The 27,088-nt window shown below is 37.7% G+C and overlaps 5 protein-coding genes across 8 annotated transcripts; 2 read left to right on the forward strand and 3 right to left on the reverse strand.

Moving 5' to 3' along the window:
• Positions 1 to 5: 5 nt before the first annotated feature.
• On the reverse strand, positions 6 to 7,188 carry LOC137959234 (mitochondrial-processing peptidase subunit alpha-like). Its single transcript, XM_068806608.1, has 13 exons — positions 7,074 to 7,188; positions 6,255 to 6,515; positions 4,865 to 5,161; positions 3,099 to 3,266; positions 2,828 to 2,995; positions 2,658 to 2,738; positions 2,451 to 2,517; positions 2,172 to 2,269; positions 1,975 to 2,047; positions 1,518 to 1,588; positions 1,376 to 1,425; positions 421 to 533; positions 6 to 333 (listed from the first exon to the last, which is right to left on the reverse strand). Exons 1-13 carry the CDS (start codon positions 7,107 to 7,109, stop codon positions 278 to 280), a joined length of 1,539 nt encoding a protein of 512 aa, XP_068662709.1. The 5' UTR covers positions 7,110 to 7,188; the 3' UTR covers positions 6 to 277.
• A 1,551-nt stretch (positions 7,189 to 8,739) lies between these two features.
• On the forward strand, positions 8,740 to 9,535 carry LOC137960533 (transcription repressor OFP13-like). The gene has a single exon (XM_068808178.1). It carries the CDS (start codon positions 8,772 to 8,774, stop codon positions 9,351 to 9,353), a length of 582 nt encoding a protein of 193 aa, XP_068664279.1. The 5' UTR covers positions 8,740 to 8,771; the 3' UTR covers positions 9,354 to 9,535.
• A 3,594-nt stretch (positions 9,536 to 13,129) lies between these two features.
• LOC137960431 (transcription repressor OFP6-like) lies at positions 13,130 to 13,996 on the reverse strand. Its single transcript, XM_068808062.1, has one exon. It carries the CDS (start codon positions 13,818 to 13,820, stop codon positions 13,260 to 13,262), a length of 561 nt encoding a protein of 186 aa, XP_068664163.1. The 5' UTR covers positions 13,821 to 13,996; the 3' UTR covers positions 13,130 to 13,259.
• A 1,047-nt stretch (positions 13,997 to 15,043) lies between these two features.
• Positions 15,044 to 22,601, reverse strand: LOC137960039 (uncharacterized). 3 transcript variants are annotated; one of them, XM_068807500.1, is made up of 13 exons: positions 22,556 to 22,601; positions 21,317 to 21,409; positions 21,081 to 21,154; positions 20,912 to 20,983; positions 20,787 to 20,815; positions 19,846 to 19,896; positions 19,585 to 19,635; positions 19,145 to 19,204; positions 18,927 to 19,009; positions 18,590 to 18,737; positions 17,439 to 17,489; positions 15,881 to 15,985; positions 15,044 to 15,402 (listed from the first exon to the last, which is right to left on the reverse strand). In XM_068807500.1, exons 2-13 carry the CDS (start codon positions 21,385 to 21,387, stop codon positions 15,256 to 15,258), a joined length of 942 nt encoding a protein of 313 aa, XP_068663601.1. In that variant the 5' UTR covers positions 21,388 to 21,409; positions 22,556 to 22,601; the 3' UTR covers positions 15,044 to 15,255. The 3 variants fall into 3 exon arrangements, with proteins under 3 accessions (XP_068663601.1, XP_068663600.1, XP_068663602.1); XM_068807499.1 differs by lacking the exon at positions 22,556 to 22,601 and adding an exon at positions 22,200 to 22,400; XM_068807501.1 differs by lacking the exon at positions 22,556 to 22,601 and adding an exon at positions 21,988 to 22,037.
• A 1,468-nt stretch (positions 22,602 to 24,069) lies between these two features.
• On the forward strand, positions 24,070 to 26,452 carry LOC137960488 (putative HVA22-like protein g). 2 transcript variants are annotated; one of them, XM_068808124.1, is made up of 6 exons: positions 24,070 to 24,313; positions 24,472 to 24,545; positions 24,729 to 24,827; positions 25,353 to 25,409; positions 25,597 to 25,660; positions 25,929 to 26,452. In XM_068808124.1, exons 2-6 carry the CDS (start codon positions 24,514 to 24,516, stop codon positions 26,184 to 26,186), a joined length of 510 nt encoding a protein of 169 aa, XP_068664225.1. In that variant the 5' UTR covers positions 24,070 to 24,313; positions 24,472 to 24,513; the 3' UTR covers positions 26,187 to 26,452. The 2 variants fall into 2 exon arrangements, with proteins under 2 accessions (XP_068664225.1, XP_068664226.1); XM_068808125.1 differs by having other exon boundaries at positions 24,070 to 24,307.
• Positions 26,453 to 27,088: the final 636 nt, after the last annotated feature.

A 27,088-nucleotide genomic window follows, 5' to 3' on the forward strand; every position in this document is an offset into this window, starting at 1 on the left:
CAGAAGAAACAAATAAAGAGAGTTGTTCTTCCATTGACACGAGAAAGTTTTGCAGCAAATTGGAACCAAATTTCTTACATACTGCCAGCATTTTTTAGAGGAACCAAAATTCCCCCTAAACTACAGTTACATAATATCAACATCATTCCAGGGATGAAAAAAAAACTCATAAACTTTTTCACTAGAACAAAATATACCCATAACAAAAATGATACTTGACCAACTATCGCCATGTGTGTTTAGAATGGTGGACGTTGCTAAGTCAGATCCGGAGACCTCAGTATGCTGCAGTAAAATACTGACTTACAGAATCATACTTGGGGACACGATCAACTGTATATGTCATAGTAATGTAAATAGCATGTCAGTCTAGGAAGTTAATAACTTCAAAAAAAAAATGTGAAAGATTTGTTTAAGTACCATCTCCCCATGAAACCATCGTTAAAGGAGAAGACAACATCTTCTGAGCTAATGCCACTAGATGATCCACAGTTAATTCCTCAACAGCTTTCAAAAAGTACTCCACCGGTTTCCTTTAAAACAGAAAAATCAAAATGAATTGTTCATAAGTGAATGTATAGTTCACAGCAGTTAGTGGCCAATGTTTGGCTAGAGAAATAATAAAAGAATTACTTCTTGTTCAAAGTGGAAACACAAAACAAGGACAGCTAGTGAACTGAAAACAACAATGTAAATGACCTAAGAAACGCTGACCAACATAGCAATGGTAGCTAGCAGCCACATTAGCTTCAAATTCTTAAGTTGTAAAAACACTATTTGGATAAAAATCAAACTCTATTTTCCACCTGTCGAAAAGTAACGGATTCTTAAAGGACTACCCAAACTCCATATTAAGCAATCTAAGAAAAAAAAAAAAAGGTACTGCTTTTCATTACAATAGGGTCTCTAGATTATAAACTCATGATCTCCAGAAAACACCAAATACAGGCTACTCTTATTTCTTTTGAGAACACAGGCTACTTCCATTGCATCAACATGTAAAATGGCCAATGACAATGAAAGACCCAAACAGACACCATAAAAGAGACTATCAATGAAAAGAAAAAAACATAAATCCAGATATCCTCTGCCTTTCTAGAGTACATGGGTTGTTATCTGAATAACTCGTACAAATTTTTTTAGTTTTTTTCAATCTAATCAGCAGGTTCCACAATATAGAAAGGTCACTTGACCAAATTTCTAATATGATAAATAGTATACAGAAGAAAAGTATCAAAAGGTTCTTCTCAAATAACTTCCCAAATGTCTTGCTTTAAAATATACAAACCCATAAAAACAAAGCAAAAGATACATAAAATAAGTCAAGCCAATGGAATCCAATGATAAGACTTCATACATTCACTAGTTCACTTACCGACATCCATAGGTCAGTATCTGCCTCCCAATATCCTCAGTTACAATCATCTTCAGGATAAAAAGAGAAATAGAGTAAAAACCCACAACAAATCTACAAATAAAGATCTGATGAATTTCAGAAACCAAAGAGTTTATCATACCCTGGATTCCAAGTTCATTAAAACAGCTGATTTGGTAGCATTTTTTGCTCGTTGCAGTTCCAACTCAGTTACTAAGACAAAGCAAGAATTAAGGTCAGAAAGCAACACAGCAGTAACAGAATCACATCAATTTGAAGGGTCACATGGACTCATTCTGCCGCTCATTACTTTTTTTAGATAAGTTCTTCTACACACGTTGATCTACAAGACAATTCTCACAAACTTGACATAAATTCTTTTTGGCCTTCTTTATACTGTCTTAAGGCTCAAAAACCTCAAAACGGAAAGCTTCACTTCGTAGCTCCTGACAATGTCTTGCTGATGCCCATGCATCATAAAATGTGGAACATTGACAGCACCAGAGAGGCAGGTTGGGCAACCTACTTTCTATTATTCACCTTCTTCCAAACTTCTCTCATTGTAATGTATGATCTCTATAAGTTGTTTATAAACCTACCCTGCCCAGGAGTAGCAATAGCCAACAACTCATTAAGTGCCATATGCACAGCGTCATCCACAAAATCTGATCCCTGAATTAGTCCAGAAACAAGATAGAGATTATCTTAACCAAATTCCAGAAGAGAAATATTATGTCATTATTAATTAATGAATGGTCCATACATTTCAAATGTAGATCATAAGCAAAATGCTTACTGTCATTAGGTAGATGCCAAAAAGACCAGTATCATTGTACATGGAACTAAAAGCTGAGAAAGAATCAACTTCTTGATGATGGTTTAGAACACGTAAATCTGCAGAAATAACCACAGCTATTCACCAATTTCAAGAAAAAAATGCCTTAAGACAAATACTGAGAAGTTTACAAACATAAGGGAATTTCTCAGAAATAGCTCACTGAGACAAATGACCTAAGAGATCCAGATAAACCAATATCAGGATGACAAAAGAATTTACTAATTAGCCAGAACTTACAGAGTCGAGAATGCATTCCTTTCCCTGGACCACCAGTGGAGAATGAACCACCACCACCCATAAGAGTCTGTCATTTTTTAAATCCCATACAACCAACTACATTCAGTAATAGTCTGAGGACGCATATCAAACCCGCATAAACACTTCGGCAAAAAATCTCCTGCCAATGAGATGGTAAAGTTACTGGTTTTGAACTCAAGAGCATACCTGCAAAACAGTCAAGACAGTAGAATCAAAATCTTTACGCCAGCCTCCTGGAACTTCGAAAGCCAGAGCCACATGAGTTTTCTGCAAACCAGAAGATGGATTGTCATCCATTAGAGAAACAAATTAAGAAATCTGGAAGAAGAGAACAAAGGCAAGTGTTGCTAAATTACCTCAGAATCAGCTCTGTACCTGAAATCGCCACCAACATAAACAGAAGTTGGTACACTCATGGGAGGCCCAGTTGTTAAGTCATATAAAAGTGTTTCAGCAATTTCCACCAATTGCTCATGGTCCACTCCTGATGCTGCCAAAACCATGCGCTCTGCAGTATAGTTTTCCTAGAATAAATATGATGTGCATAGTTATAAGTGAACACCCAGTGTGGTTAGTTTTGGGCAGCATCAACCAGAAGCAAGGGGTAAGAAAAGGAGAACAACTCACATAATAAAATTTGGCAAGAACTGACCCATCTATTCTGTCTAAAGAGGACTCCGGTGCAATCAGAGGGTTTCCTAATGCACCAGAATAACCCGTCACGTTAAGCGCTTCCATGAGGAATTGATTAGGGTTGTTTGCGATTTCCATGCTCTCTCTTTTGACTTTGGCCACCTTCAACACCAACATAAGAAAAAGATAATTTAATCATAACGTAGGAGAAAGATAATTTTAATGTTGGGTTGTACCTATGGAGACCACATCCCCCATAGAGCTGTTAAGTCAAACTCCTTCAGCTATGCTTGTGAGTGTATGAGAGAGAGAGAGAGAGAGAGAGAGAGAGAGAGAGAGAGAAAGGAGCATCAAATCCCTACCATAAATTCAACTATTTTCTATGTCAATCAAGAAGAAGAATTAAAATCCTAGCATAAGTAAGTTCAACTACTTTCTATGTCAATCACGTGTGTGTGTGTGTGTGTGAGAGAGAGAGAGAGAGAGAGAGAGATAAAGGAAGAAGAAGAAGAATTAAAATCCTAGCACAAGTTCAATTACTTTCTAAGTCAATCAACTATTTTCTATGTCAATCAAGAAGAAGAAGAAGAAGAAGAAGAATTAAAATCCTAGCATAAGTTCAACTACTTTCTATGTCAATCACGTGTGTGTGTGTGTGTGTGTGAGTGAGAGAGAGAGAGAAAGAGAGAGAAGAAGAAGAAGAAGAAGAAGAAGAAGAAGAAGAATTAAAATCCTAGCATAAGTAAGTTCAACTACTTTCTATGTCAATCACATGTGTGTGTGTGTGTGTGTGAGAGAGAGAGAGAGAGAGAGATAAAGGAAGAAGAAGAAGAATTAAAATCCTAGCACAAGTTCAATTACTTTCTAAGTCAATCAACTATTTTCTATGTCAATCAAGAAGAAGAAGAAGAAGAAGAATTAAAATCCTAGCATAAGTTCAACTACTTTCTATGTCAATCAACTAATTTCCACGTCAATCACGTGTGTGTGTGTGTGTGTGTGAGAGTGAGAGAGAGAGAGAAAGAGAGAGAAGAAGAAGAAGAAGAAGAAGAAGCAGAAGAAGAATTAAAATCCTAGCATTAGTAAGTTCAACTACTTTCTATGTCAATCACAAATGGACTGTGCTTCTGTGAACAACAACAAAAAATCCTCTCACCAAGTTTCTAATGAAAATGTTTTTCATTTTATCAGATTCCTAGTCTCTGACCTTAAATTGAAAATAGTAGCAAAATCACCTTACAGTATGTACTCATTATCGAAATGAACATAATTTGTAGTGCTTGTCACACTAGACAGCCAAATGCACAGATGTTTACCAGCCCACAACTAAACCATGCTCAATCAAGATACCATAATTAAGGAATATTTCCAATTTCCTACCATTTTCGGTTAGAGAGATAGGCAAGTATTCAACAACTCTCTTTCTTACTGTTAAAGGAATGAGAATCACAATGAAAGTTCTTTTTTATGTGAACAACAGGTGCAAGCAAATAGAAATTCAGGTCACAAGGAACAATTTCTATTCCCACATGTCCTTGATGTTTTACTGGCACAAATGCACCCTTGCTGGTATATAATATTTATGAAATTGTTTCATATTTAACAGAAGCAAACTAAAGAAGTAGAAGTTTTCTCGTCCAATATTTGATGGAAATGATGCAATCTCCACATGGCACAAGTCATCTTTAAAGCCATAAAACGAACAACATAATTTACACAATACAACGAATAAGAAGTAAAATATATTAAAATGCAGTTACCTGTTCCATGACTTCGCTATCAAGAAACGTCGGGTTCCTAATGGAATCAACAAGCAATTCCACTGCTTCAGGTAGGTAACTCTTTAAGGTATCATAAGAATAGGCCATCTGTTCCCTTGAGGCAGATGTACCAACACATGCTCCAGTACCTTCAACCTCTCGTACGATATGCAAATGGCTGCGACTTTTTGTGCTTTTGAAAGCCATCCTTTCCAGAAGATAGGTAGCCCCCACTAACTGCTCTGACTCATATATTGACCCACTATCAACAAATATTCCTACGCAAGAAGCCGGTCCCTGTATGAAACAAAAATAATTATTTGGAAAATCACTTGAAGAATTATCATTTTTTTTCTTAGCACACGACTTCCTCCATAAAGAGGCTAAATGCAGCTGAATAAATTGAAAAACTCGTTTTAAGTAAACAGAGTCAATTGAGGCATAGGGAATCATAGGTTGGTAATTAAGAAATCCGTGTACAGATTTTAGCCAGAAAAAGAACTCGATTGAAAGAAAAAGGCTGTGTGCTTATTATCACCAAACTAATGCCTGGAAGGATCAGGAAAAAGTGGAAAGCCTGGAGATAAAAATATTCATTTCTTTCCACTTTTGCAGGACGGATGACAAGTGTCTCTTGCTCTAATTATGCCTGTTTTACTTCGGAAATTAAGTTCCAAATTTTAATGGATAATACATCTAGAGCGTGCAAGTACCACTTAAAAGGTAAAAAATTATTGTAGAAGTAATTTGCAACAATGTCCTTTGTAAGTTAAGAACTGTAAGCACTATTGTGCTCAAGGTGATAGGATGGCAGCAAAAGCGGCTGAACTCAAAACTCACCCAGTCCCATGCCAAACCTTTTGTGAGTTATAAACAGTAACCACTATTGTGCCCTCGGTGGTACAATCGCAGCAAGGGCAGCTAAACCAAAAACCTGCCCAGTCCCACAACATTTAGAGGGAGGAAGGGATTGCATACATACATTATATCTTCATCTGTATCTACGATCAATCTACCTATCCATACATCTATCTTTTGTATGTGTGTGTACTTAGAAATTTTATATGTAAGTACAATTTCTTACAATATCAAATATAGGAAAAAGTTAGCTTCAAAACAAAATAGCCAGAATATAGCTAGGAATGCTTGTGATGTTTACGTTTAAAATCTGGTTGGTGGGTTGGAAGGGTTTCTGTCTCCTGTGAGGGGAGGAGACGATCTCTGCAGAGTGGGGCCACCTGCCTTCCCTACTTGGAGCATCAAGTGGTATTTATTCCGGGTTACATTTCCAAAATAAGTTATAATCCGAATCTGTATTTTAGTTCAGAAAGTATGGAAGACTAAAAAATGAAAAGTAATTAAAATAGGTGAAAGTAAAATTAGAAAGTACCAGGGAATCCTGGGTTGCAATCTTCAAACCATTTGGAAGCTCTGTGATCTTAGTAGGAAAGGGATCAACATAATCTGAGAGGTATGGAGGAAGATTGAGATCAGGCAAAGGATGGAAAAGTGGAGGGAAGCGCTTTGCATAACTGCCACCTAACTGTAGAAGTGGCTGTTGTGACGAATAATGTGGTAACACATCTTGATTCTGATACCTTGCACCACATGAACTCGTGTATCTTGAGAGACGAATTCTTTTATCAATAAACTACAAGCACAAAGACAAACAATGATCAATAGAAGCAGAATAAAGTAGAACTGAAATAAGTTTCATATATATTTGTACAAACTCATCTCGAAAGTCATAAATTGCAGTAAAAGGCAGACGTTTCGGTGTGGTTCAGAAGGTCTTCCATATCGAAAATTAGTAGTTATTTTCCAGAAAATCAACAGAAAGTCTCAACATTCATAGAACTCAATATTCTAAACATTCCCAAGAGGAAAAACAATGTCACTGAGAACTTACTGAAACTAAAATGAAAATTCTTTCTTCAATACCATAAGACACTCCAACAATCCACCTGACTAGAAATTTTAAAAAATATAATAAAACAAGAAAAAATAAAAAATGACGTACCAACAACGAACTTTCGATAAATGAGGGACATGAGCAAGTAGGTTCTACACCGTACAATAGAAATTTTGGACAGAGTACTTTAAAAAAAGAAAAAACAAATCAGACAGAATGGAGTATGGCGTTTCAAAGGCAACTATTTCCCACAAAAATATAATGAAGAAGGTTTCTAAATGTACACAGCATACTGACCTTGCGACGAACAAAATGATGCGAGACTCGGAACATCTCTACAAATCACTAGGAAATTTGTCTATGTGCACTGCCTTCCGGTTCCCTCTCGCGCCCTAACTTCGAACAGGAAACTTTATATAGCTCAACGGCTCATTTGGACCGAAAGTACAAGTATACGGTTCCTCCGTTTACACAGAACCATCGCCTGCCCTGGCACAAATGGGTCCAGGCCCATGTCCAAGGAGTACTGGACGAGTTGGACCCTTCCCAATGACAACCTATGTACCTGAATGAGTGGTCAAATCTCTGCACCTAACTGCATGTGAACAAGGAAGCAAGAAAGAAGAAGCCTAAGACGAATCTGATTAATGTGTACACTGGCATACATGGTGAGTTAGTTGGAGAGACAAGATCATGCAAATAATTAACAAGATGATCTGTTTTTTTTTTTCTTTTCTTTGAAGATTGTCTAATTAATTATTTGTTTTCCTGCAAAAACGGTTTTAGTGAATGACTAAACCGATTCCTTAATCATTTATCACGGATGGGAACACGGTGAAAAGGAATTAATTTCAGACTCCCAGTTCCATTAGAGAAATTTGAGAAAACACTTGAAGCTTCTTTGCAGTTTCAGGGTCTAACCTGATTCTCTGCTTTGCCAGCACAAAGTTAGGAGGAAGATCAGACAAGGGTCCCTCTCGATCCAAGCTGCTCCCTCCAAGAGAGAGAGAGAGAGAGGGATATTGATCATGCTGAGATCAGAACAAACGGCAAGATATTCCTCACAAGATTTCCACCTCTTATTCTCTAAACCGGAAGAGAAGCAGAGAGGGAAAGGAAGAACATGTTTCCGTATAGTCTTGATAAATGAAAATTTTCTCTCTTACTCTCACACAACTGAGATTATTAGAAGATGGATCAGAAGCAGAAACCAATAAGTTCTTAGCAATAGATGAATAAATCCAAAAGGAGTAGTCATGTTTCTCCAGCCTTTTTGGTTGATACATCTTGTGATGGAAGCATGTGCCTGCTCTCTCACAAGAAACCCCTCACTGCGAGAGGGATCTTTTTGTCTCTATTCCCTTCTTGCATTATGCAGGGTAAATTCTTCGCCTTAAATCAGTCAAATCGGTTATAACCCAGACCAAAAACCCGGTTTTTTTTAAATTGATCTGGTCCGTTTCTTTTCCTAGGTTGGAATAGCTGGTCCGACTATGAAAACACTTTTGTGTAAGCTATTGAATGTAGAAATGAAGGGTCAGGATTCAAACATTCAATGCTGAGTTCTGGGAATGGAAAATTTGAACTTGGATCTGTCTCTGTAAGTCCTCGGGTTCTTGGAATGACCCTAAACCCTACCCTTCCAATTTAATGTGGGAAAACAAGCAGCAGTGGGATCATTAATGAGAAAATCCTGTCTCTTGGGTCCTGTCCCATCTCAACTTCTACTCTGTACTTGGGAGTGAGAGAGAGAAGCTCTTGCTCCCCTTTTTTGACCATTCTTGCAAAAGAAGAAGGTAGATTAATTTATTTAATTACCTTTTCTTTGGGGAATATAGTATTAAAAGTGTATTAACTATCATTTAATTTTTTTTTTCTCCTTCTTTGTCTCTCTCTCTCTCTCTCTCTTCCTCCTTTAAATGCTCCCGTTGCATAGCCTTCAAAAGCCTTCTGTCATCTTTCTCTTCTCTGCTCAACGATAGGAGTACTCTAAAAATGGGCAAGAAGATGAGCTTCACCTCCCTCTTCAGGCCCAGAGAGTCAAAGCCGGCATCATGGCCGTGGCCCTCATGCAAGCAGCCGAAGACCCTCTCCTTCCGTGCCAGCGACGACGTCTACAAGACCCTCAACGATGACTCGCCGGGGTCGTGGTTCACCAACTCGTCCGAGTGCGAGACGCTCTCCACCGCGTCGGATGACTCCGGCGGGGTAGAGATAGAGACGGTGCTGCGCGGGCTCCAGTCGGAGAGGTTCTTCTTCGAGCCAGGGGACACCAAGTCGATCATGGAGGAGGTGAAGGTGGGTCCGCCGCCTCCGTACGAGGAGAGCGTGGTGCTGGCCATGGAATCGGCGGATCCATACGTGGATTTCAGGACGTCGATGGAGGAGATGGTGGAGGCGTTGGGGCTCAAGGACTGGGATTGCTTGGAGGAGCTACTGTTGTGGTACTTGAAGGTTAATGGGAAGAAGAACCATGGTTTCATAGTTGGGGCCTTTGTAGATTTGCTTGTAAGCCTTGTTTCTTCCTCTTCTGAATCTGAAGAGAAGGGCGACGATGGCTCCTCTTTCAGGCTGTGATTCATACCCAGACCGGTACTCCTCTTCTGTACATTACTAGGACTAGAGGAGACACGTTCACGTGAAAGATAACTCATGTTTAAATCCCCTTCCCACTCACATTTGATGTTTCCTTACTTAAACTAGTCAAATTACATAAAGTTCTCCGCTCCCGGCCCGAACACCGCAAGAGGATAAGTGAACGTTGACAATGATTTTATTCAATTTCAACTCTTACTGTGGTATTAGTGTAAGTAGACTAGAAAATAGATTTCAGTCTTAATTTCCCAAAATAAATATGATGTAAATAAGAGAATGAATAATTTTTTTATAATATATTTTAGTAAAACATATACCTAAATAGATAATTAACCAAAATAAATATAGTTATTATACTAATAAATAATTTAATATAGTACTAAAATATATTAATATACTAAATAATATATTATATTAATTAATTATTACAGTTTATTATAAAATAATATACTAATTAATGAAATATTATATTATATTAATTAATGAAATACTTAGGAAAAATTAAATCAACAATGTCGTCTTCCTTACGGCACCGATAATGGCAGGGAGAAGAGAGGGAGGTAGAGAGGCTCTATGATGGAGCGATGGCAGGTAACTGCAACGGAGGATCAACGATGGCGACTCTACGACGAAAGTTGAGAGGAAAAAAAATTTCATCAGGGGACCCCGAGTGACACTTCAAGTGGATGATTCACAAAATTGGGTTAAATCACAATTTCACAATTTTAACCTGAGATGATTACCTGCATTTTTCATATGATACTGGCACTCATTCACCATTAACGGCCTAATTGAATGAACTATGTAATGCGTGTGAATTCCATTGTTGACTAACCCCCCTTAAATGGGATAGGTTGAACCAAATATAGTTCCAAAATAAGCATAAGAGACTTGAAAAATTTTGTTAGAGGGAAGATTCAAAGTACAGACCAAACACTTCTATAGAAAATATCATACTATTTGATTGTATCAAAAACTAATTGTTGCACGAAACTATTAGATAACATATCACTTTGGTTCAACCTACAATTGAAACCAATCTAACCCGATTAGATCAAAACCGGTCATTCTACCGATGCCTATTTGGTTTTAATAACATTAATTCTTAGTAATTTATGTTTGTTATATTTTTTTTCTCAATTATTTGTGTTTATATTTTGTGGCCTTGTGTAAAAATAAGGGCTAGATACAACTAGTAAAGTCTTCAACAATAGATAAATATAAAAATAGCAAAGAAATTATGTGAAGCCAAAAAATATCATTTAACCATAAAATTAATTTGTCTTTAATTAAACATCTTATGAAATGAATCGAAACAAAACTTCAAAATTAGCAGTATTGTGTAATCGGCAATTTAAGGGGATACCCGTAATATAGAACATTTTTCCTTTATGAAATAAAAGGTTGATGCAATTAGGTGATAGCGGCTAGCTAATACACCCAAAAGACCGATCTGTTAGCGGAAAGTTACTGCCTACATGAGTGGACGGAACCACTCTATACTAGGATCAACTACAGTTTTTACCTTTTTTAATATTCTAGCTTAGATTACTTTCTTTCCTTCTCCTATTCTCCTTAATTTTACATCGATACTTACATCTCGTTCATAATTTGTCTTATTGATATTCTCTCGACATTTTTTCGGTGATCAAATACGAAAAACCATTTGGTACGAAACTTCTATCTCAGCCGTCCGATCATAATCGGACGATTAAAATAATCGTTTCACATATTTCTAACCAAATGACTTTTCGTATTTGGATGAAGTTGTGAGACCCATAATTTTATAGTGATGTATGTGTGACCTAGAAAGTTGGCAATACTGCATTTGGTCTGTCTTGAAGGCACTTCGAAAGCTGATCCATGTAGCTTTGATATGAATCTATTTTGATTACTAATCAATTAATTGAAGGGAAGAAACTTCAAAGGGTGCACTATGGCGTCCAGTCGCAGCTGAAACACAAGAGAGTGGCTCAAATCTGACATATAACTGTAATTTACACCATGTTATCCCCAAGATGAAATTACGCCGTGTCAGCGCATTTGATTTATGGTCACTATGCCAGTGCATTTTAATTTTAATTGCTCCTTTGTCTTGTCTCCATTGAAATGGAATTCTTTTCTCTACGAACCATGTTTTTAGTATAATCTAATGCTATTCTTGCAGCGGCTTGCAGTCCCTGTCCTCTTTCCACTTTGGAGCTACTCCTAATATTTGATATTCCGATTCATGAAACTAGAAACAAAGATTCGACAGCAAGAACGATTTGTAGCAAGGAAAGCAATGCTTAAGGGGATGCAATCACTTTTGAGGAACAAGGACGATATTTTCTGTTTAACAGTGAAAAAAGAAGGTGAAAACAGAGGAAATCTTATGTTCCAATCAAGCTCGATGATGTTCAATCATGTCTGAAGCTTGAGGTTGAGGCCTGAAAGAGAGCCGTGAGATTCTTTGCGCCGTAGTCTTCAAATACCTTTTTTATCACTTTTCTTATCATATTACATAACAAAACTCTCCCCAAGTTTCATGTTGCATGTTCGAAAACAGCAGGTATAGGCCAAATTGACAACTGTCTTGGGTGTAAGCAATCAGATAGACGATATTGAACTCTAGAGTATTCTTATCCAGAAGAGCTGCTGTGGATCTCACGATCCGAGTGTCCCTCACAAACAGCTTTTGATGCCCACTTCTGAGTTGACCTTGCCTAAAAAGAAGAAACTTTTCGAAAAACAGTTAATTCTCTGGGACAAGATCGAGGACATGAAAGCCTCCATGTCTTCTTAGTGGATTATACCAATTCCCCGTCTGGCCTTGTACTTCGTTCCCTTCCCCTGGTTTTTGTCTACAACTCGCACAACCATTATCCCAGTTACACTCCCCTGAATGCCTCTTCCTCTGATCGTCTTTTTCCAATATTGACAACAGCGACTGTTATACACCAGCGAAAGGGGCCAAACTGTTCCTCACTTTGGGCAGGGAGCTATGGCGACTGGCCACTTTTGAGCTTCACTTTTTTTATCTTCTTCCCGGAGCTCATGTTAGGCTTAACTGATTGCAACAAAAAGGCTAATGAAGGGTCCACGGAGGAGAAGAGATGTTGAATCACTTTGCAGAAGGAATAAAATACCCGTTTCTGAAGTGATCGCCTCAAAGATGAGTGAAGATGGATTTGCGAGAGATTCTCTGGTGGAGTGCTTTGAATTTTCGAACTGGTGGTTGTAGTTCTTCTCTACGTATTACTGTCAGTTGATTTTCATATTTTCCGTAAATTTAGTTAGAGCTGCGCCCTTATAGAAATGCAGACAAATGAATCGTTTGAGTATCCTCACAAATTTGAAACTTGTAAAACAATAAATGCGCATTCAAATCTTGAAAGATTGGCATCATGTCCTGCACAGAGCAATGAAAACTATTATACCAATGTAGGTGCTGCATTGAAGTTGGCTTAATGGTGTAGTCTTTCTGGGCCAACTCTCACCTGAAGAATTAAAATAACTTGCCTTGACGGTTTTCACTAATTGGCATCTCCATTAATCATCTTTAAAACTCAAAGATCGAGCCATCGTCTCCGTTCTATAAGAACTATGAGACCATTGTAATACCTGATATCCGGTGGGTGCTCGCCCATGCATACGCCATTCAAGTTTATGAAGATAAAACCCAGGAAGCATCATTCGCAGAAACATCAATTTCGACATTAAAGCCCCAAGGGAGAGCACGGAAATGCAAATATTCGAAGAGGAAGAGCAAGAATATATGGAGAAACGTTACTTCATTAAGAACCTCAGTGAAAGCAAACCCTGTCCTCTTACATTTACACTAGTGTATTCAAACTCCAACGTCTATCTGTTTTTTTTCATGGATGATAGCTTTTCCAATGTTCACGATCAGCCGAGATTTCCATACGTACGACTCCCACGTGGCCGGGACCTTCCCCGGACGTCGAACTCCGCCCGGGGCGCCGAGTAGACGCCGTTCCATATCTCCGTGAATGCCCGGATGATTATCTGGTGGTGCTGCGGTGAGTTCAGGGAGAGAAAGCAGTTGAGGAGCTCGCGGAGGTCCTCCCTCGAGTAAATCTCCTTTTCCAGGATCATCTGCAGCATCGATTGCCGGAAGTCGAGGTATGGGTCGTCGGACTCCTTCACAACGGCGACGCTTTCCCGGATTCTGCCGGACCTCTTCGCCGGGGCCTTGGAGGTCTTCTCTGGTTGGTGGGGGTAATAACGCAGGGAGAGGTCAGGGGAGACCGTACCCGTCGAGTCGCCGTCGCGCTTCTCCAAGGAGCTTGAGGAGTATGCCTGGTAAACTTGGTTCCGCCGGCCGTAGATGGCTTTTGCCGTTTTGGGTTTACAGTGGAAAACATCGGAGAGCTTTGGTCGCCGGCAGCCGCACCCGACGTTCACTACTACTGGTTTGCACAGGAGCTTCTTTCTTGTTGATGACATCTCATGTCAGTGAGAGAGAATGAACACAGAAAGAGTATATAGAAATTACAAGAGACAGAAGAAACGAGAGAGAGAGAGAGAGAGCCGAGGGAGATGGAGTTGAGCTCCTGCTGGTTGCTCGAATAAAAAGGGAGATTCAGTTGATGGGGAAGGTTCTATTAATGCTGCATGTGAACCTGGGGCTTGTGATAGATCAGCTTTTATATATAGACCAAAAAATATCACATTCAACCATAAAAAAATTTGTTGAGGAAAATTCAAAGAAGCCGATTAGTGAGTATTATATTTATGTCATATTATTTAATTTAGATTCCTCTAATCTCTGGACGATTTTCTTTGTTGGATCGCATCCATTCCCAAATAACTAATATTCAGATGGAGGAGATCTGCTCCTAGTTACTCAATTAGTGAACAGAGAAACGAAATTCCCAAGTGGACGAGATACGTATTACAATAGCAACACATGCACATATAATGTTATCAAGTTAACTGGGCCTTTGAGATTAAATAAAGGCTCGGTGCTTTGGACTTTCATTTCATTAAACTAATTTTTTTATGTTGCTCGATTTTTGTTTCTTAGGTTGCCGGTAAGCCCGACCGCAAAATCAGAGTCACGGTCACGGACGTCCAGCCTCCAGTAGAGCTCTACCGAAAAATTAAAAAAGCAAGCTATTGGGATGAGAGCCTCCGTAGCAAGGACTCGGCGAGTTACATCACTTGAAGAAGCCCAAATCCTCTGCAAAATTTCTGCGAGCTATTGATTGAGGTTAGCATTTAAGAATCGCTGATGAGCGCCTGACTTGGACCAAGAAGTGTGTGCTTTGGGTATAGGCTCTTCAATGTAAATCAGAAGCTCTAAGATTTTCAGTGCCAGAGTAGAAATTAGTGCTGAGGCAATAATGATAGGAACACCTTTCTTTGATTAATTAATAAACATGGCACACTTTACGTGGTTCCTATGACCAGCCCACTGCTTCATAGGGCACTCTTGAAATAAAATCCGGAAAAAAGAACTAGAAACAATTTTTCTAATCTACATCTATCCACTCTGTACGGTTCGGTTTTCACATTACCGAGATCCTTATTTGGAATTAGAGAACTGAGGCTGTCTTGAAATAAGTATCATAACAGACCACAGTAATCCAATAAAAATGGCTATAGAAATGCTGAATATCAAATGAAGTGTCATTTTAGAAAATTTAATCATAACTTTATAACCGAGAATTACAGAATAATTAAAAAGTGATGCCAAATAAACAAAATAAGTTCTAGATTTTTTTCACATAATTTAAATTTTCAAAGAGCATATGAAACTGATGTTAATGAATTCGGTGTAGGAACCGTACCTCAATATGAGGTTTGGTAAGCAACAATCTGCATGAACCTGAAACTCTTTTTGCAGATTGTTACCGCCGGTCTTCACTCGCTGTTCCCCTCATCTTAACCTAAGGTCAGGTAGGTTCTTGATCAGGCCCACTACATAGTGGGCCACCCATACGGAACCTGATTCAGTGCAACAGAAGGCATGGGTATGACCTTCCCTTTCAATTGTCAATGGGAGATTGGGAGCCTGTTTAGAAATCTGCTCACACGAAATTTGGGTTCATAGATAAGGTAAATCATAAATAGAAAATACAAAGAAATAAAGCATAAAGCAGAAACGCATTCAAAATGTTAAGGGCGGAAACTAACGAAGTAAAACATCTTCAATATATCTCATAGTTCTCAAGTTATCCACCATTTGGAGGTTATTGGACGTAGTGTGTTTCATAAGCATATTTTTTCCATTTTTTGAATAATACAAAGAATTCCTATTTTAATAAACTAGACCCCAAGAAAATAGTCAGTACACGCTACAAGTGCATCATTTAGAGTCAGATTCACAATGTTAAGGGATTAAGGAGGAGCATCACTGCTAAGGGATCTTACAAGATCTTTCCACAACGTTGCTTCCAAGGTTGCAGCAGTCAAAAACATTCATTCCAATGATTATATATGCAGCATATCTTTCTAAACACAAAAGCAGCAAGTTGTATTGGATGTAGGAATCTGATATTTACCTCTTCATATAATGTCAACGGACCCCAGTGGTCATTGATGCCAAACAAGAAGGCTAATTGCTTTTTTTTTGCTCTAATAAATACCCAGTCTGGCTCTTCAGAAAGCTGAAAAAGAACCACCAGTAACCCAAGTTTAATATCTGTTATACAGATACATCTGGAATCAAGTAAAAAGAGCTCCAAATGAAGTGCATCAGTCTACTAGCTCGATTGCCCATTGATTCATCTATTAGCTTGACAGTTAAACAGATATCAAGATTGAAAAAATCAAAGACTTACAAGAGATTTTAGGTAATTAGCTACAATGTTGCTGGAAAATCCTCATTTGTTGTCGTTCTTGTCATTAAATATAAGCAATACAATTCCAACAAAAATAAAAAATAAAAAAAATCCTGACCATATTGGCTTGCAGAACTAGTTTGTAAGTAGCAACACAAGCTGCCCTTCGCATTATTTTGTGATAAACGATTTTAAATTTTAAAATGCTAAATTAAAAAGTTTTAGTAAGTTGTTAGCCTTTTACATAATTAGCTATAAGCATTTCCCACAACTAGACATAAATAATCTGTAAATTGAATCTCATAATTAAATGTCTTATCATTTTTAGGTTGTCTGGAAATCAAAGAGAAATTATCCCTCAGTGCAATATAAGTTGTAGCCAACCTGAACACAAACAGGATTTCCCACACTGATGATGTTAGGGGTATGGTCAGGTGTTTAAATTTTAAATATGATTTCCATTTAGGTCTTTGTTAGGCTATTCTTTAGGTCATGCAAACTAGACCCATTTCAGTGAAATGTTTACAGTTTGACTTTTCCAGAGATGCAAATAAATGCACAAAGCTTTGTGGATAGTTTGGGCAGTATAAAGAAACATAATAATGAAGGCATTGGGATTTTGTACTGATATAAACGATGGTCTGGTCCATGTGTGCAGCTCTTTTATAGAGATCCAAATGGTGTTTGGACAAACTATGGGAGGTAATGAACAGGACGGACCTTCAAATGGCATTTGGACCAACTGTAGAGGTAAACAACAGGATGGACCTCTTTCCACCCACCTTTACAGACTTTCTCAAAGGTTGCCTCTAATAGCGGATTACACCTTTGGACCAGAAAGGATGCTATTGACGTTCTATTGGTGGCTCACTGGCTAAGGAAGTCTATTTGTCCACAAAATGGATAGAACAACAATCACACACGTCTCTTAAAGCAATAGACTGCAGGCATTTTTACACAATTGAAGCCTATAGTTTCTAGCTACCATGGGCTATACACCTCTTAACTTGTCATGCACCTCTTGCTTTATTATCTTTTTTATTTGATTGTAGATTACACACGCCCCTTTACACACATCAAGCTTGCTTTCTTGTGTAAGGCAGCCGTTTAGGCACTCTTTATGTCACAATAGCATAACAGAGCCTGCAGGGCTCCTCAGAGCAATAGAACCAGCAATGAGCGATGCCCCTAAATTATGACTAGATTATACAACGGTTTTGATTTTACCTCAATGTAAACATTGTAAATCAAATGAGATATGAAAAATCCAGTTAGGTACCTTTCTGAGTTCTGTCATTGCCATATAAAGGATGTTCTGCATTGCCTTGTACTGTGATAAGCAACACATAAGTCAGCAGCTAGAATTTGTTCCACTGGTACATGAAATGATATGGGACAACTTGGAAGGCTTAGAATTTGAAAATTTTAGCAACCATGCATAAGTAAGTTTGTCCTAAGTAGTTGACAAAACATTTAACATTATAATTTCTATACAACTGATGACATTCAGCCTCAAAGAATACCCATTTGACTGTAGGTAAATTTATAGCTCAAGGATGGTAGCAAAACTAAAAAAATTCTTGTATAATAGTAAAAAATTTAAAAGGTTGAAGGGAGAAAGGATACAAAAACTAAAAAGAGAATAAATAAATATTTAGATTCATTTTTAGCATAATGAGGAAAAGATTTCACTAAGAAGGGAAAGATACAAAAGAGAAAAAGCAAAAAGAACTAATCTGTTCAAAGAGAGATTTAAAGGTTGATGAATTCGTAGAGTAAAAAGATGAAGAATGAGAGATTGAGAGAGTTCTCTCTGTGCAAGTGACTCTCTTTTTGTTCCTTACACCTTTATTCATGGACTACCAGATTACTCGTCATCCTCAGGAACTTTATCATGCTTTGAACAAATAAAATAGTTTCCAGAGAATATTCTCCTTTATGTGAATGATTATATTATTATACCTAAAGAAAAACATCCAACTTGAAAACTTGAGCTTTATCATGCTTCGAACAAATAAAATAGTTTCCAGAGATTATTCCCATTTTTTTTGTGAATGGTTATATTATTATACCCACAGAAAAACATCCAACTTGAAAACTTGAGCTTAGACATTGATGGAGATGCAGCAGTCATACAGACCCATAAAATCAACTCTAATGCCATATCTTTTCTCAACAACATCATTAAAGGACAAAATGGCACCGTTAGGGTTTAGCAATAACATTAACAAAAAGTTAACGATTGTCATTGTAATGAATAAATTACAATTTCATTACGAAGAAGACAGCACACAGAAGCATAAGCTTACAACTGAATGAGAAAAGGAAAAGACATCCCCTGAGGAGAAGCAGCTGCCAAGCAACACTTACTCATGGTAATCAGCTATTCAGCTGTTTCAGTACTAATAACAAAAAATTGAAGTTTCTCACCTGCAGCAGGTGACTACATGTCGCACCAATTGCTGAAGTAGACCATGATTGTCCAACTACTCTTTTCACTAGAATCCTCTTAAGCCAATTTGGGAACAAGCCCAAAAATGCCAAAATTGAACAAAATGCAGCACTTAAAATTTTCGACCTGAAACGATTTCAAGATTTGATTGAAGAATTATTAGCACTGACAGCAGTTCATGGGCTAAATTTCACATGCAATTTGTCAAATATGAGAACGTTTTCTCAATAAGTAAAGAAGAAATTATTAAAGTCAGCGTTCAGGCAAAGATTACAAAAAAAAGTGAAAGTCAACATTTAGAGTAATGAAATTTACGCTGTAATCCTCACAAGAATGGACTGGACCATGGATTTTCTATTTAAGGCCAAGAAAGGATAGAGCCCAATTGTATATATCACCTGAAACAATGTTTCAAAGCATGATTTCAATATTGAGATCAAAATCTTAGAAACTTCTCATCAAGATGGCAGAATATTCAATCACACACTCTACAAGCAAAGCAGTATAGAATGATTTAGTGGTTATATAATCACCTTTTCTGGAAGTCGCCTGAAAACTTCCAATGCTATATATGCACCAATAGAGTGACCAACCTTCAAAAACATGTATATAAGATAGTAAAAGTTTCATATAAAAATGATAAGTACAGCAAAAGCTCATAAAGCTCTTGTAGACAAATGTTTAGTATCAACTTCAGGCATCAAAAGAAATTATCCCTGACAGGTAATATTGTCAAGTATAGAAATTCGACTTTAGGCCAGAAGCCCCTGCATCATAGAATCATTGATGTTCTAAAAGTGATATTAGTCTTATTAGATAACTCATTTGCTATCAATTATTCAACAGATAGTTCACCTAATTGCATCCATGTATGCTAATCTTGTTCATCATTCACCGACTCACTTCAAACAATTAAGCACTACAGTGAGTTCCAGATCAGTCAAGCAGATGATGCAGAAGGAGAATTCCTCACCAACAGTATTGGGACTTCTTTATTTTGAAGCTCTTGCTTAATAAAATTGACCTGCAAACTACAAAATAGTCAGGTTGGTGGCACAGGTTTCACATGGATGATCGAAGGAAAGAAAATCTGAACATAAATTCTCATAACTAGAATTTTCCTATTTTAGTAGAATGGGAACTTTTCTTTTGAATAGATGATGATTTCCATTAAATAATACCAATGATAATTTCATCAAGAATTTGAACTGAAAAGGAAGAAAGATCCAACAACCTTGTGATCAATTTGATCTTGCAACGAAAAGAGCCTTCCTCCCTCCCAGTTCTAGGTGGAAAAAAAGGAAATGGTTAAATCTCAAAGTTTGAATGAAAAATAAATAGGCAAATTCATGTACCATAACAGAAAGAATATCTCACCCATATGGGGAACAAAAAACATCTTCATGTCACATCATGAAAAGGGAAATTGGGCATCTAAAAAGTACAAGAGGCACCTCGTAATGCATTATTTGATAAAAACAATGCATTTGAGAAAAGGTGGTAACAACTATGCATTTGATAACACTTCCTTAAGTTTTGTTTTTGTAAAAAATTCCAAAGGCTGAAGTGGAAGAACCAAATAGATGAGGCTGTAGCAGGCATTGAATTGGACTCCTTAGAACTCTAGCACTCACCAAAACAGTAATTCCAGGTGAGAGCCAAATTCTCGCTGTACTGGGTTACAGCAGTAATTGAAACTAAATTTGCAAAATTCTATTTCTATTCTAAATGAAAGGATATATTCTTTAGCAAGGATAGAATATACTTGTCTCTTCTCTCTTACTTCTGCCTCTTTCGTTAGTTCTCTTCCTTCTTTCTATTGGAACATGTAATTTCAGACGCTAAAATTCTGTATTCTTGAAGACATTATGCCAGAAATCTATATCTTGGTAATAGAACTCTTGTACATATGTTCCTATGTAAGTCCACACACACTATAATCTCCATCAGCTCTGTTTATAAAAAAATTGCCACTATAACCTAAATGATTTCTCATACAAAAGAATGGCTTTTTTATCAAACATAAAGTCACTCGATGAAGAAATATCAGAGGAAAAAAGATCTTAATGGACCATCATCAAGGACTTAATAAAGACCGGTTTACTTTTGAGATATAGATAATAAGCTAAAAAACTTTCACACCCACAAAGAATTCACATGGAAATATGTGTGTACCTTTTTGGTATGTGAAATATGTCCAATTGCTGAAGATAAAACAAGTAACAATTAGGAGATACATCATGAGAAGCAGAGATAGGAGCCAAACCAAAAACAGAAAACAAAGCGTCAGTATCTCTCACCTGTTACAGATGCATTCCCATCAAACAATCTATACACTGCTTCCACAAAGTCTTTGTAGAATGAAACAACACCTGTCTTAGTGACCCAACAAGTAGCATCTTATTATTAGACATAAATTTCTGTACAAGGAAAGATTATTGCATAAAATCAACAAGATTTTCACATTACCAGGATTTCCAGGGATAACCAAAACATGTACTGAGGTGTCTTCTGAGCTTATCTCTAGCAGTTCCGTTGTAAAGCTGCAAAGAAACCAACTATTCAAGTTCATCATAGTTTCAAGACCTGAACAAATAAAAAAATATATATATATAAAAAAAAAAGTAACCTATAAGTATGAATAAGAAATAGTCACAAAGCCACCAACAGGTAATGACGCATAAGAAGGAAAAGTAGAACCGCACCTAGATACATTGCACAATCTGTTTGTAGCTTGTTGCCTTGTTTCAGACTGTAGAGAAGCTCCGCCATCCATTGGGATACTATTGTAAACCACCCTAATGTTTTACCAGGTAAAAAAAAGACCAAATTATGCAATTAAACAGTCAGAAACCAATGAAAATGGTCCCTATGCTGTTATTTCATCGTGGTGTCAAACAATTTGCCAACGACATGCACAATCTGAGTATAGATGAGGGAAAGAGAAGAAGGATGTAACTAATATGCTAGAAAATTAAGACAACAAGCTTAAAAAAGGAAAGTGCGGTAATTAAATAGTGAAATCATGTCTAAGAGAAGCTCCCTTTCCATCATTTCTTGTATTATTTAGTCACTTCTTCCACAAGTAAATGATTCTGTGGTCTCTTCCCAGTCTATCTAGACAAAAAAAAAATGTAGCTGAAACGGATTCCTCATTAAAAGTTATCCTCTTCAAGCTTAGCAGGAAATTAATATCAAGCTCAAGCTCTTGTAAAAACATATATCAGGAGCGTAACATGTTAAACTGATCAAATAAAAAATCAAGTTTAAGATTAATCAGCAGTTTGCCATTCAAGATTCAGCATAGCTCAATGAAAATTAAAATATGAATTAAAAACTGAGCACAAAACAAATCCAAAAAACAAACCAAACTTACGTCAATTCTATAAACCAATAACTGGAAACGGAAGTTAAGGGGAAATATAAGACACATCCCAGCACATAGTCCTTGAAATCACCCGTAAACTCAAAGCCGCGACTTTAGAGAGCGATTTGAGCCAAATTAACAGCGAAATCATGTTTTTATAGATTTTTATTAATATCAATCAAAATCTAAGTTGCATAAAAAGGAACAAGCAAATGCATTACATGACACGAAAACACCATTTCCGTCATAGTGATGGATACAACCCAGCCTTGAGTCGAACTCGAAAGAAGAAAACAAATTCGCAGGAAATTTCTTCTTGTGTCGAATAATAACAGCGACTTGTCGGGAACTACTTCATATAATAAACAAGTCGTCGCAAATGCCTAACTAAAATTTAGTTAAAGATCAAACAATTTTACAGGAAAAACAGTGGAAGCTGGAATGTGATGAATTCAAACTGAAACTCGCATCAAACAATCAAACGAGACTAATATCTAAAGTGACATATACTTCAAAGAACCAAAAATAGAATTGGATCAAGTAAAAAAAAAAAAAAAACAGTTTCGCAGTGTTTTACCTCCGGTCCGACGAGATTCGTGGAGAGAAGCGAGAAACGCAGCGTAGTGTGGGAAGTAAAAGCATTTCACTTTCAGTCGCCGGTGGAAAACAAATATACTTGGTGAGACGAGCTCCATCTTGCACCCGTCGGATGAACACGTGGATCGTCAGGATAAGCGGAGCAAGGCTGTTGGTTTTAGCTGGGGTCTACTTCTTGTGAGAAGATCAACCAATAAAAACTTAACTTGGATACAGATAGCATTTATATTTTGGAGCTAGCGCAGGTCACATGACCAAGATATTGAGGTAATTATTTTTATTTTTTTAATATTGTTTATGAGTAATTTCCATGGTAACCTACAATGTCACCCCTTGCTATCTTCTATCACGAGCACACCAAAGATGAGCACGAAGTATGTACATTCCTCCTTGTTACGTATCCACAGCATATCTTAATGCATCCAAGGCACTAACTCGCCTCAGTAGATGTTGATCACAAGATTTTGCGTAGCTTCTTATGTGCTTCCGTGGCCCTGGTCGCCCAACAACTAAGAACGAACGACCCAGTCTTGAGACATTTTCTAGTCGCCGGCGCGTTACCCCATAGCATTTTAATCGAGTCATGGCCACCAACTTGTGTACGGTCACGTCTTCATAATTAATTTAGGCTTTCTCTATTGAAACCTGTGGTCCACCTGATAAGAGTCGTTAAAACCATTTTGTGATTTGTTTAACCTTGACATTAATTGCTTGAAGCTTAGATTAACATTACGATGAGCTCAGCAAAATGGGTGGGTTAACTAATTAAGCCTTTATCTCAGCAAAACATCGTATTAAACTACATAAGTTGGTTGGTAAGTAACTAACCAGTAATCACACTTTGTTTATGAAAAATATAAATTTGAATTTCTGGTTTAGTATTTTATTTAAAAATCAATGAAAAGACAAGATCTCTTTTGTAACTGGTTGAACCGGCTGATGGGTCCACCATGATTGTGGTGTGCGAGATACATATAGAATGATGAACCGCGAAAGATGTACAAGACATTGCGGGTCGGCAAAGTCGTCTATTTCTGGTCTCCAACTTATCGTGGGTCCCGCTAATGATTTTCAATCCAGCTCAGTTATGATGTGTCACGTGAGTTCAGTGGCACACTATTCAACGTTCTAGAAGTTGACCAAAATATCCTCATTTTGCCTTCGTCAAAAGCCTGAAACGCTACGAAGAAACGATCTCGTGACGGGGAGAGCCGCGAGCCCACTTGAGATTTCGAATCAACGGGTGAGATCAGAGAAGTCGTGGTTGCTTACCAAACAAGTTCAAAAAGACGATAAGGTCCAAACATTGTTTGTAAGTTTCAACTGCCAAACGGTATTTTAGTTTCTGAAACCCTTGAGAAAGTAAGCGAAAGGCGTACTTCGCAAGGAACCGCCCTTCCCTCTCTCTGCTTCTCTTTACCGCGTTGTCCGGCTTACTCTTACATTTATAAATTAGATTTCGTCTTTCTTCTTCTTCTTCTTAGTTCTCAAGTTTCTGCGATTTCACTGCTTTCCGCATTTGCAGAAGCAACAGATCCGTCAACAGAATCGAAACCTCCTCTTATCTGTTAAGAAAAGAAAGCAGTCATCGAAGAACTGGAAGTAATTTTTATCTCTATTCGGAGATTTGACCTCGATCTTCAGCAGATCCGCTGCTTTATTTCCTTCCGGGCCTTTGTATTAGATTCTGATCTCTCCTCATTCGCAAGAAACTGGTTTCATCTCCAAGGAAGTGAGGGTCCGAGCTTCTTCCTCTTCTAATCTTCTTTACTCTGCCTTTTTTGCTTTTTCTTTCTCTTCCTCTTCTGTGACCTATGGCTACAGGCTTGTGCGGGCTCTTTTTTTTGGTTCTTATCAAATTTGACTTTGTTCATTGAAGATCGTCTTGTTTTTCAGGTCTTCTGGTTGAGAGTGTGATTGATGTAATAGCCAGTTACGATGCTGGGAGACTTAATCACCAGTTGCCTCATGTATGTGTTGTCGAAATTGGAAACTTTATTATTTTCCTTTTTTTTAATGCATAGACAAAGTTTTATCTTTTAATGTATGTGCTATGCCGGTATTGATCAAACCGTATGTGTCGGCGAAAGTTCAGGCTTGAATTGTTGTTGTTGTTATTGTTGTGTTTATTATTATTATTATTTTCGTGGCAGATTGTTATTTGGATATATATATCCAGCATTCGAGTGCTTCAAATCCGTGGAGGTGAACAAAGCAGATATCGAGCAGCTGCGATTCTGGTGCCAATATTGGTACATAATGTGCTCTATTACCTTATCTTTCTTCAATCCTTAGATGTTTTTTTTCTCTTCTTGGTTTAATTATTGGATTCATTTTCTTTGGCTATGGACTTGAGTAAACTTCTCTTTAAGTCTTTATCACTGTTTTCTATTCTTAACTTCAGTGTGGTTTTTGAGAGAGTTGCGCTTTTACTAGCATATTCTGCACATTATTGCTTGTTCCTTGCGTCGAAACTCGAAGGTGCTTAATTATTGCTTGTACATTTCCCCTCTGTTTGCTTCATTTAAGACGAAACAGTAGTGCTGTGTCTTATGCCATTTGGTTATCACATCAATATCACACCCGTAGACCCATTTGTTATCTTTGTTATGTTCACCTCAACATCCATGTCAAACACCATTAGTTTTCAATTACTTAATTGCTTCGCCCACAGCCTATCGGTGATCTGATCTATATCATTTAAATTTGCTTTAGGAGAAACGTGCAGGACATGACAACTTCATAAATGCTATTTAACGAGTATTATGCTGTTGCAGGATCATAGTGGCGGGCGTAATAGTTTTTGAGAGATTTGGAGATATCCTAATTTCATGGTAATCTCATTACACCGCACATTTTTACGAACAATAATTCTAGTTTGTTACTTCAAAAGCATCTCCACAAATTGAATGTCAAAAATAAGCTAAACTTGGGGTAAATTTGAGTAATCTAGTGAGACATGAGAATGTGTAGATGCTCTGCTTGCTATTCATCTTACTGATGCAACCCCTCTTTTTAAAGGGTACCGATGTATGGCGAAATGAAGCTGGCCTTTTTCATCTTTCTATGGCACCCTAAGACAAAGGTAAAAGCCATTCTAGATGACCAATTTATTTTATTTTATTTTTTAGAAAAACTTCTAGAGTATATTTGGAACCCTATAAAAGAAAAGAAAATGAGAATTTGACCATAGTTAGTAAAAATGAGATAACGATTAAATTCTCTTTTTTATTAACTATTTTTGGGAATAATAATGGTTAAATTCTTATTTTTTTTATTTTCTTTTCTATGGGTTCCAAACAGACCCCTAATCTAGAGTTACTGAAAATAAAATCTTATTCTGCTGAATGAAGGGAACAAGCTACGTCTATCAAGTATTCCTGCGGCCTTATGTTGCAAGGAATGAGACAGATATCGACCACAATTTGTCAGAGATGAGAGCAAGAGCCTGGGACATGGCTATCCTCTACTGGCAAAGCTTTGCTGACCTAGGACAAGCCAAGTTTTTCGAAGTTCTTAGATATCTGGCCGCCCAGTCGTACAGACCTTCCAAAGATACGGCCCATGTAATTGGCACTCGTGGCTTTCAATCTCCTCTAGGAAGTAACTGAATGCACTACAGTGTTGACCCTGTTGATGAGAATTCGGTCGGGTTAACGAGGTTGAGTAGATTGTACTCTCTGTATCACTATTTGAATGGAGTCGAAGAGGAAATTACTGTAAAAGCTTGATCAATTTCCAGTAGAAGAGGATTGGATTTCTATTCATTTATACGGACAGAGAAATTCATATTGTAACAGGAGCGGGTAGGCAGTGCCTAAAAGAAAAACGAGGGCTTCTACAGCGAAATGTATTGATCAGAACCTCCAATTTCAACTTCTACAGCGAATTTAGGAAACTTGATTGAATTTGCTTAGCCTTCGTCAATTTTGTTTATGAAATTGATACTAATCTTTGCAAAAAAGCTCCCGCCTCCTCCAATCATGGCTTGCCCCATCAGCAAGCGCCGCACAAAGAACCACCGTCCGGTTCATCCCCACCCCCACCCCCACCCCCGCCAATTTCGATTAAACGGGCGGCATTTCAATCATCCAAAGCGGACCAAATACGTGAGATACCATCAAAAGATCGCAAACACCAGACTCCGAGGCAAATTATAGCCGAAGAAGATGCGTTTCCCGCATCACCGGTCACGCCGGTCCCAACCCCTTCCTCCGCCAAAACCAATTTTCCATCGCTAGAGAATACAGATGAAACACTACATGCCGCAAGGCACAGGTTAGGGCGTGCAGATCGAACGGAGTAAGAAAGACAAGGAAATTAGAGAATTTTTTTTTGTTTTTTGTCGGTTCTCGCTCTCTCTGTTTTTTCCTCTCCATTTCCCCTGATAGAGTCAGATTCGATTGGTCTGTCTTTCCTTGTAAAAAAATGAAAAAGACAACATGAAGGAGGGAAGATGGAAAACGTGCAGAATAGTTTAGCAGCAAGACTTCCGTAACGGAATCTGTCTGTC

The sequence above is a fragment of the Aristolochia californica genome, unplaced genomic scaffold (genome assembly GCF_029961685.1).
Source record: "Aristolochia californica isolate CCGP_79_NKW_82.1479 unplaced genomic scaffold, dmAriCali1.0.hap1 SCAF_3, whole genome shotgun sequence".
Classification (NCBI taxonomy): Eukaryota; Viridiplantae; Streptophyta; class Magnoliopsida; order Piperales; family Aristolochiaceae; genus Aristolochia; species Aristolochia californica.